Source organism: Alligator sinensis, unplaced genomic scaffold, assembly GCF_000455745.1.
Source record: "Alligator sinensis unplaced genomic scaffold, ASM45574v1 scaffold737_1, whole genome shotgun sequence".
Taxonomy (NCBI): domain Eukaryota; kingdom Metazoa; phylum Chordata; order Crocodylia; family Alligatoridae; genus Alligator; species Alligator sinensis.
The window spans coordinates 2054178-2064568 of record NW_005841930.1 but is presented as its reverse complement, the minus strand read 5'-3'; the positions used below and the strand labels follow the sequence as shown (position 1 = coordinate 2064568).

General features: G+C 45.7%; 1 protein-coding gene across 1 annotated transcript in view; it reads right to left on the bottom strand.

The window, feature by feature from the left end:
- Window positions 1-10391, bottom strand: part of REV3L (REV3 like, DNA directed polymerase zeta catalytic subunit) — a gene marked incomplete at its 5' end in the record, with an annotated part of 206159 nt that overhangs the window by 65255 nt on the left and 130513 nt on the right. The window contains 2 exons of the mRNA XM_025198872.1: window positions 7115-7197; window positions 8967-9937. Of these exons, the coding sequence (XP_025054657.1) occupies window positions 7115-7197; window positions 8967-9937 (1054 nt within the window). The remainder of the gene's footprint in view (window positions 1-7114; window positions 7198-8966; window positions 9938-10391) is intronic.

Sequence of the window (10391 nt, the reverse complement as noted above, 5' to 3'; positions counted from 1 at the left end):
CTCCTGTCCTCTTTGCGGGCTGGACCCCCGTGCTGCCAGTGGCAGCGCACCGGACACAAGCACCCCTGCCTGCTGCTGCTGCCCATGGTGGGGGCTGAGAGCCATGAAGGAGTGTGTAGGGGTCCCCACACCTCCCCACCCTCTCTCTCACACACACCCTGCCCACCCAAGCTCCATGCTCCTGCTGCCCTCCTGCATGCGGGCTTTGTGCTGCTGTCAGCCCTAGCCCCACACTCCTATCCAGCTGCATCTTCCTCCCGCTCCCACCACTTCTCTATCTGTGCCTGGAGTGAATGGGACGCCAGGGAAGCTGAGGAGGTACCCAGGCATCCGCAAAAGGAAATTGTATGATGGCTAGGTCAGGCCCTTCCTCAAACAAAGGGTGGGAGTGATGCGCGTAGGCTGGCTGGGATACAATTAGTTGCTGTATGCCCATGCATCGAAGCAAAATGCCTGGCAGGTCAGATCTGGCCTATGGGTCATATTTTGCCCACCCCTGCCCTAGACCCTGGCCCCACTCCTAGGCCAGTTAGACCCCTCCGGCATGGCTACTGACTTCCAAGCCCCATGGCCCAGCTGACACCTGCCCTTCCTGGGCTCCAGCCTCAGGCCTTACCTACTCAGCCCCTCCTGGGTTCTGGTCTCTTAGGCCTTCCTCATACTCGCCGTTCTTGGGGCACTTGCACCTCTACCTGTATTAGGCTTCAGGCCCTAGGCCCTATCTACTCAGCCCGTCCTGGTCTCAGGCTCTCTCTCCATCAGGGCCCCAGACCCCTCTCTCTTTCTCTGGGCCAGCTGAGGTTAGGTCAGCCTAACCTCCCCTTAGTTCATTCCCACAACCACCAGTTGTTATTCATTACCAGCCCTCTCAGACCATGGCCTCAGCCCCTCTCAGGCTCTGCTCTATTCCCTTGCTGAGCTTTGGGCACCCTGGCCCTCTGCTGTCTTCCAGTCCTCTCCAGGCCATGGGCTCACCTGCTTCTGTCCCTAGGCCTATCTATTCCAAGGCCTATGTTTTTCCCCAGGCTCTGGCCTTGCTTACCCCAGCTCAGACATTCTACTAGGAGCCCTGCTGCCAGAAGCTCCTTTTGCTTGGAAACGCTCTCACATTCCTTTACTGTAAGCTTGCTGAGAGGAAAGAGGTTGCAGGGAAAAAGGGAACCCTTCAGATCAAGGAACAGCAAACAGGCCAGCTACAGAGGAGTTTTCTAGGAAAGCTCTGCTTGGAAAGAGACACGAAAGGAGAGGCAGCAGACTAGAAGACCCAGAGAGATAGCTGGAGGACGTCATAATACCAGAACCACTGCCACTTCCAGCTCTTCCTCTACTTTCACCTGTAAGGTGGTTCAGGCAGGACCACACACTGTTGAGACTTCCACCCAGGTCCTGGTTTGGTTCTGTGCAGACTGTGGCTTGCAGGTTCCTTTCAGTGTCAGTCAGCTGGGGGAGTGCCTGCAATGTGAGCAGTGCCTTCTGGTGGTGTCCCTCAGGGAGAAGGCAAGAGAGCTACAAGAGGAGGTAGCAAGGCTCCGAAGCATTCTCTGCCATGAGGACTTCATCAACTCCACGCTGGAGGAAACCTCTAAGACTGTGGAGGAAGGACTGCCAGAGGTGGTGCTAGGAAAGGAAGAGGGCATGGACTCCCAGAAAGGTGGAAGCTTGTATCTTCTGGCAGCAAGTCGTTGTCGTGATCCCCACATGCAGTGGTTTGCTTAGAGAACATATATGGAGCACTAGCAACAGAGGAGGAGGAGAGCATTACATTGGTGGAAGAGGCCAGGCCAGGAACCCCCAAGGTGGGGAGGATTGAGACCACTGCTACAAAGAGGAAGCGATGAGTGGTGGTGGTTGGACCCTCTTTTCTGTGGGGGATATAGGCATCCATCTTCAGGTCTGACCTGTTGTCCTAGGACGTCTGCTGCTTGCCTGGAGCCCAGATCCAAGATGTCACAGAATGATTACTGAGACTTCTTGCTCTCTGACTACTACCCCATACTGTTCATCCATGTGGGCACCAATGATACTGCCGGGGTGACCCTGAGCAGATTAAGAGCACCTACTGGGCTCTGGATGCAAGGGTGAAGGGGACAGGGACACAGGTCTTCTCCTCAATCCTTCTAGTCAAGGAGAAGGGCCCTGGCAGGAGTGGACATCCTGCAGATCAATTCATGGCTGCACAGGTGGCTTCTCCAGCAGAGATTTGGCTTCTTTGATCATGGGATATTGTTCCAAGAAGGATTGCTAGGAAGGGACAGGATCCACCTGATGAGGAGACTGAAGAGCATCTTCACAGACAGGCTCGCTAATCTAGTGAGGAGGGCTTTAAACTAGGTTCGCTGGGGGATGGAGAACAAGGCCCTGAGGTAAGTGGAGAAGCAGGCAACCTGGAGGAAGCACAAGCAGGAGGGGACAACAGGAGAAGCTGCATTCTTTCTGAGAAAACAGGGCAATCAGCTAGTCACCTCAGGTGTGTGTACATGAATGCAGAGCCTGGGAAACAAGAAGGAAGAATTAGAAGTCCTTGCAGTCACAGAACTATGATGTGATTGGAATAACAGAGAATTGGTGGGACAGCTTGCATGACTGGAGCAGTGTCATGGACAGATACAAATTGTTCAGAAAAGACAGGCAGGGGAGAAGAGGAAGAGCAGTTGCACTTTATTTAAAAGAGCCATATGATTGCTCAGAGCTCCAGTATGAAGCTGGAGATAGGCCTGTTGCAGTCTCTGGATTAGGGTCAGAGGGGAGAGCAACAAGGGTGATGTCATGGTGGGGGTCTGCTATTGACCACCTAACCAGGAGGCTGAGGTAGATAAGGCTTTCTTAAGACAACTAGAGGAAGTTTCCGATCACAGGCCCTGGTTGTCATGGGGGACTTCAAATCACCCTGACATCTGCTGGGAGGTACAGCAGTGCTCAGGCAATCCAGGAAGTTTTTGGAGAGTGCTGTGGACAACTTCCTGGTGCAAGTGCTGGAGTGGCCAACTAGGGGCCATGCTCTTCTTGACCTACTGCTCAAACAGGGAAGAACTGGCAGGGGATGTAGAAGTGAATGGCAAGCTGGGCAGCAGTGACCACGAGATTGAGATCCTGACAAAAGGAGGAAAGGAGAGCAGTACAGACCCTGGACTTCAGAAAAGCAGACTAACTCCCTCAGGGAGCTGATGAGTAGGATCTCCTGGGAGACCAGTCTGAGCAGGAAAGGAGTCCAGGATAGCTGGCTGTATTTTAAAGAAACCTTAATGGAGGACACAGGAATGAACCACCTTGATGTGCAGGAAGAATAGCAAATGTGGCAAGTGACCAGCTTGACTTAGCAGAGCACACTTCAGTGAGCTTAAATACAAGAAGGAAGCTTAGAAAAAGTGGAAGATTGGACAAACAACTAGGGAGGAATATAAGAATATTGCTTGGACATGCAGGGATAAAGTCAGGAAGGCCGAAGGACAACTGGAGTTGCAGCTAGCAAGTGATGTGAAGGGTAACAGGAAGGGCTTCTACAAGTATGTTAGCAGCAAGAGGAAGGTCAGGGAAAGTGTGGGTCCCATACTGAATGGGGGAGGCAACCTAGTGATAGGCAATGAAGAAAAGGCTGAAGTACTCAATGCCTTTTTACCTTGGTCTTCACAGGTAAGGTCAGCTCCCAGACTACTGCACCGGGGAGCAGTTTGGAGAGAAGGTCAGCAGCCCTCAGTGGTGAAAGAACAGGTTAGGGACTATTTAGAAAAGCTGGACGTGTGCAAGTCCATGCCTGTACAAGGGGCCAAAGGCAATGCATCTGAGGGTGCCGAGGGAGCTGGCTGATGTGATTGCAGAACCATTGGCTATCATCTGTGAAAACTCGTGGGGATCGGGGGAGGTCCCAGACGATTGGCATAGGGCAAATATAGTACCTAACTTTAAGAAAGGGAAGAAAAAGGATTCAGGGAACTACAGACCTGTCAGTTTCACCTCAGTCCCCAGAAAAATAATGGAGCAGGTTCCCAAAAAATCCACTTCTAAGCACTTGGAGGAGAAGAATGTGATTAGGAACAAAAACATTCATTCCCCTTCCCACCCCCAACCTGTCTCTCACCTATTAACCAGCCCAATTTACATTTTAATTGACTGGCTTTCTTGCATACGTTTACTACTCTGGCTGCTTTACTACTCCCATTCAGGAAGAGCATAGACCATCTGCAGACGCTTCCTCTGCCCCACGAAGGATAATTGTACCCAAAAGCTTGCAAAGAAGTATTTTTCAAACTATCTGAGTTGGTTTGATAAAAAATATCAGATTTACCCAAAGAACCTTGTCTGCCTATGTCCTTAGATTAACATGGCTACAACCTACACCATTAGGAACAGTCTGCATGGATTCACCAAGCTTGATCAACCCGACTGCCTTCTAAGAAGAGATGACTGGCTCCGTGGATGCAAGGAAAGCAGTGGACATGATATAGCTTGACTTTTGCAAGGCTTTTGATACCATCTCCTACACCATTCCTGCAAGCAAGTTGAGGAAGTATGGGTTGGATGAATGGACAGCGAGGTGGACAGAAAGCTGGCTGGATTGTCAGGCTCAAAGGGTAGTAATCAATGGCTCAATACCTAGGTTCATCAGTATCAAGTGGCGTGCCCCAGGGTGGGTCCTGCGGCTGGTTTTGTTCAATATCTTTATTAACATTCTGGAAGAATGGGATGGGTTGCACCCTCAGCAGATTTGCGGATGACACCAAGCTGGGGGTATAATAGATGCACTGGAGGGTATCAGATCCCATGTACACATGGAATGGCAGGAAGTGCAATAGTTGGGGTTGTGTATCAGATCTCATCATGCCTTAAAGTGAACATCTGTCAGGAACCAAAAAGAGCAACTGCCTCTCTGGCAGCTTGCCCTGTGTAGCCATGGGCAGCAGGGGCTGACCAGGGCCTTTTCGAGTGCTCTCTGAGAGAGCAGCCCAGGGACCAGTGAGCTTTTCCCTGCTCTTGGGCTACCCACTCACCCTTCAAACTGCTAGCAGAGCAGTGGGGACAGAATAGCTATGGCAGTGGCCCTGTCCTGGACCTAAGTCTGTCCCATATGCAAACTTGCCAACATGCTGATACTTTAAAGGGTGCACAGGCAGCCAAGCACTGTTGAGTTGTTCTTGGTGTCATACTGCTTGCATGCTCAAACCTTTAAAAGGACTGCTGGTGATCCAATATCAGCAGCCTTTTAAAGCACTGGAACCTTTAAAAACTCTCAGCTGACGGTAGTCTGGAACTGCACAAGACTCTCAGGCTGCCAGGAAGCCAAGACCTTTAAAGGTCCTGCAAGTCTGTCAGTCAGCCTGCCTGGCTTGGCAAGCCCTTTAAACTTGCCTGGGGGCAAAGTGGACCTGCAGAGGGGAACTACAGACCAGCCCCATATTGCCTTCTAGCTAGAGAGTGTGTCTGCAACAACTGTGTCAAGCTCTAGCTACAGAGCTTGGAATATGTGGCCATTCATTGGCACTTTTTTTGTATTGTTGCAAATTTTGTAAAATGCTGTTGCCTCATCCAGCACTGGTGCTTCAGACTGAGAAGCAGGCAGGGAGCAGTTGGTGGATGCTCCTCCCCTCTGCTCCCAGTCTACAGGATATGCGGAGCAGCCTTCTCCAGACCAATGACCCTAGTCTCTGGAGGGCATGGGAGCCTTTGCCCTGGTTCCACTCCTCCTGGTTTTTGGGAGAAGTTAAACCAGGGAAAAGTGTGTAGATGTTTGGTTTCCCAAGAGAAGCTCTCCTGGGAGCAATTTAACCCTGGATTTTCCCAAGTTATTTTTCTCCAGGAATAGAAATTTTTTCTCTGAGGGAAAAAGCTTAAATATCTGCATGCTTTGGGTTTCTACCAAGAGAATGGCGATTCTCCCCATAGAAACTGAATGTCTGTACATGGCCACTGTAAATAGTTCAAAAGTTTTCTTTAATATCAATCCCAAATCATCTTTGCTACAAATTAAGCTGATTTTTCCTTGTCCTTCTCTCAGAGAACATGAAGAATACTGATTAACCATCCTGTTCATAACAACCTTTCAGATATTGGAAGACTTACCATTACATTTGCTCCCTCTTCTCTTTTCTAAACTAAACAACATTTCAAAACTATCATGACAAATTGGGAAATAGTCCAAAAATCAAGAACATGAAATTCAGTAAAGACAAATTCACTTCTTGATTTCAGACCGATTTTACTAATTGTCAAGATCAGGCTGATCTCACTCTCCAGAACACTTGCAAACTTCCCTCACCTTGGTGACATCCACAATTTTTCTAGTGTATTTTCTAAGTAATCTTAAAAGATTTTTCTTATAATTACTTGAAATTCTCATTTTTCCTCCTATTTTCTTAATATTAAGCTCACAAACTATAAAGTTAATTTTAACATGAAAATTCCTTGTATGTAGTCTATGTTATACATCTGTATGAAAGAGGCAAGTCATCCTAAAAGTTTAATTACTCCCCGCCCCCCCATTTTTATTTTTTATTTTTTTTTGCTTATAATGCCCCGGCACACATTAATAATTGATGGTATCCGAGGAACTTTATATGCCCAATCCTAAAAACTGCGTGTCCTGCCATGCCAAAGAGAATTTTGGTTAGTATGTAGTATTTATAAAAGACTAATGAAGGGGTCATTACTATGTTTAACAGATTAGTGCAACAGGATATAAAAAAGCTAATTAATACATTATAATTTAATTTGTTGGTTGCATATGCTCATATGCATACATTTATTCTCACAAATGCATTCTGACATTGCAATAACACCACCTCAAGCACAACTAACTGCATATAATTTTTATTTAAAAAAAAGAACACAAGAAAATCAAAAGTCTACAAAACATCTTGGAATTTGATATGACCATATAAAATAGGCTTAAGCTTTGCTTTTGTATTTTCTTTTTGTATTTGCATCCTTATAATTGCCATACAATTAAAAATTTCCTAGATTCCACCTGTAAAAGAAATGCCACGAAAACCAGAAAGCTGTTGTTGTAATCTCTACTTCTAAAAACAGTTTTAAAATAAATATAAGTGGGAAAAAGTAAGACATGACCATCACTGCTTCAGAACTAAAACATAAACATATATGTTATCATAAAATGTCTTACCTTCACTTGTGTTGTTAAAAGTACTCTTCGTAGAGTGTCAGCATTACTTCCTCTTCTCTGACTTAATTTATGAATTTTGGTTTCTGTAAGGACATATAGCAAAGTTATTTGGTTTCTTCAAATATTCTCTAGAAAGCAGAATTAAGTACAAAGAAAGTGAAAAAGCCCCTGGATACTACAGCCCAAATGGGATAATCCCCTTTAAGTTCAAAAAACAATTTTAAGTCTGCAGTAGTTTCTAAAGGCATACTAAATGTATGGTATTAAGACAAGGTGGACGCTTCTCTTGTACAGTACAATTTAAAACATTTAAAATTTATACTCTAAATTCAAATTAAGTAGCTGTCTGATGAATGCCAGAATTTTAACTAAAGATTTAGTAAGCAAAAGGAGACAGAAAAGGATCTTGGAGTCATCACTGATGCCACAATGAACATGGGCCGACAGTGTGGGGACGCAATCAGGAAGGCCAACCATACCTTGTCGTGCATCCACAGATGCATCTCAAGCAGGTCAAAGGAGGTGATCCTCCCCCTCTATGCAACACTGGTCAGGCCACAGTTGGAGTACTGTGTCTAGTTCTGGGCACTGCACTTCAGGAGAGATGTGGACAACATGGAGAGGGTCCAAAGGAGGGCCACTCGCATGATCAGGGGTCAGCAGGAGAGGCTCTACGCGGAGAGGCTGAGGGACCTGAACCTGTTCAGCCTCCAAAAGAGAAGGCTGAGAGGGGATCTAGTGGCAGTCTACAAACTAGTCAAGGGGGACCAGCAGGCATTGGGAGAGTCCCTGTTCCCCTGAGCACTCCCAGGAGTTACAAGAAACAACGGACACAAGCTAGCGGAGGGCAGTTTCAGACTAGACACTAGGAAGTGCTATTTCCCTGTCAGGGTGGCTAGGACCTGGAACCAACTTCCAAAAGAAGTGGTGCTGGCTCCTACCCTGGGGGTCTTTAAAAGGAGGCTGGACGTACATCTGGCCAGGGTCATTTGACCCCAGTACTCTTTTCTGCCACGGTAGGGGGTCAGACTAGATGATCTCCTCAGGTCCCTTCTGACCCTACCAACTATGAAACTATGAAAAATGTTGTCAATTCAACTTCAATAATGGTGGCTGCATACAGATGATCAGTTATACTGGAAGAATTTTTTTCTAGTAGAAAAATAGTCCAGGAGTTGGACCATACAAGATGTTCCTCTAGCCCCATAGCTGGAGAGCTTCACAGGTGAGTTTTCCAACCAGGGACACTAGAGAGCTGCTCCCTGGGCCATACCCATCCTCAGCAGAGGTGAGACCTGCCCTCTTCCCTTGCCTGGGAAGAAGGCAGGCGATCAAGTGGCAGTTGGCAACTGCTGAAAAGCAGCAGCGGCTACTACATAGCGCTGGGGAGGTTTCCAGGCCTAGGAGAATATATGCCTTTCCTCCACCGCCCAACTAACTGGAAGCATTCCAACACAGGAGAATACCCCCACCATCCTGCCAAACAGCAGCCATTTTTGCTCCGGGAGAAAAAGTTTGACTATCGGCACAACTGTTTTCTACCAAGATAAAAAGCTGTTCTCCTAGTATAAAACTGAACATCTGTAGAGGTCAAGTGTTTGTATCTACTACTATAAAATCTATATCATAGCCAAATGACAGCACAGTATAAGGATGTTTTGATACCAGAATCCTAATTGTTGAATAATTATTTCATAAATGTTTACCAAATTATTACCCTTGCAAAAATAGTTTAACTTGCTCTCCCAATAGGGCAGTGGATATTTCCCCATTAAAAAAAAAAATTAATCAACTTTCAGAAAATATTTTTGTGCCTCTCCCTGGTTTTATCTTGCTTAAATAACAGTTTTACCTGTTGATAAGGGGGTAAAGTCAAGTGCATCTGGTATTACTTCTTGATGTTTTCTCTGCACAAGGGGAGTACTATGTAGGCAAAATGATTCCAAATTTCCAGCACCTTCTTTGAGCAAGAGTGGAGATGTGCTCAAGGGAGTCCGACCCTCAGCTCTGACAGGTGTATCTTCACTCTCAGCAGATGTTACATCCTTTTCTTCCACAGAAGATGGAACTATATCTTGACTACTCCAATCTGCATCTTCAAAACCAGACTGCTTAGAATCTGGGGATGCTGCTTGTTGCCAAGGAGGAAGCACTGGAGAATCTGGCGAGCTATAATTGATATAGTAGTCCTCTTCCTCTTCTTCCTTATCAGGTTCTATTGTTGAAGTAGCAACTGTTTTGCTTTCAACTGGGGTTTTATTTGGTTCTATGGTATAATTTGTAGAAATTATATTAGTCACGTGTGTGTCACAAGTTTCCTTGGTTTTTATTATTGTAGTACTTATCTGGGAAACAGGAGCATCTTTTGTAGGTCCAGTAGGTCTCCTATCTTGCAGGTTAGGTAAACTCTCATCCTCAACAACTGTTTTTGTTATTTCAACAGGTTTCTCTGAAGGCAGTGTTGTAGAGCTCAAATTCTCAGTTCCTTTTTCCATCTCAACAGGCTGGTCCTTAGGCAATTTCTTCATAAGCTCATATTCTTCTTTGGCATGGAGCCATGTCTGAACCTGCTGGCGACTTGGAGCACATTTACAAGGCATGATTACTATTTTTTTATCTTCACTAGTTTTATGGCTATTAATTTGTCTTTTATCAATAACAGATTGCCAATTGTGTGGAGGTGATCCTGGCCTAGGATTCTGTGTCATTGCTGAAAATGCAGTCTTCCAGAGCCGTAGTCCTTCCAAGGAAAAGTCTCCTTCAAACTCAGGTAGATCATTTGGAAGTCTAGTTTCTACTGTGAGAAGTCGACCTCCAATCTCCCTATAAAGAAAATATTATAAATTTATTATGCCACAAATTAAAACTCTCTTGAGATTAATTACCCTTTTCCTAACGGAGGGAGTCCATGAATCCCTATAGGAGCCTCTAGTGAGCCTCTCCAAATGTTACTTGCTTTATGTTTTACTTTCATATTAAAGATCCCAGGATAACCATCAACCTTTCAACAGAAGAGAGCTATGTGTAAGTTCCTTCCAGAGTCTATCATGTGTTCATAAAAAGCAGCAAAAGAGGTCACTAAAAATTAAATGGGTGATCAATTCCTTTCCCTCAAGGAGAGAGCATGCTGTGTCCATATACCTTCTCAACCCTACTGGTTCACAGACTTGAGAACAAGTTAGTTTCTAACATCACACAATAGCAATATGTCACAGCATTATTTACAAAACTGGAATTAATCGTTTACTGTAAAATAAGCTATAAGCAAATATATATT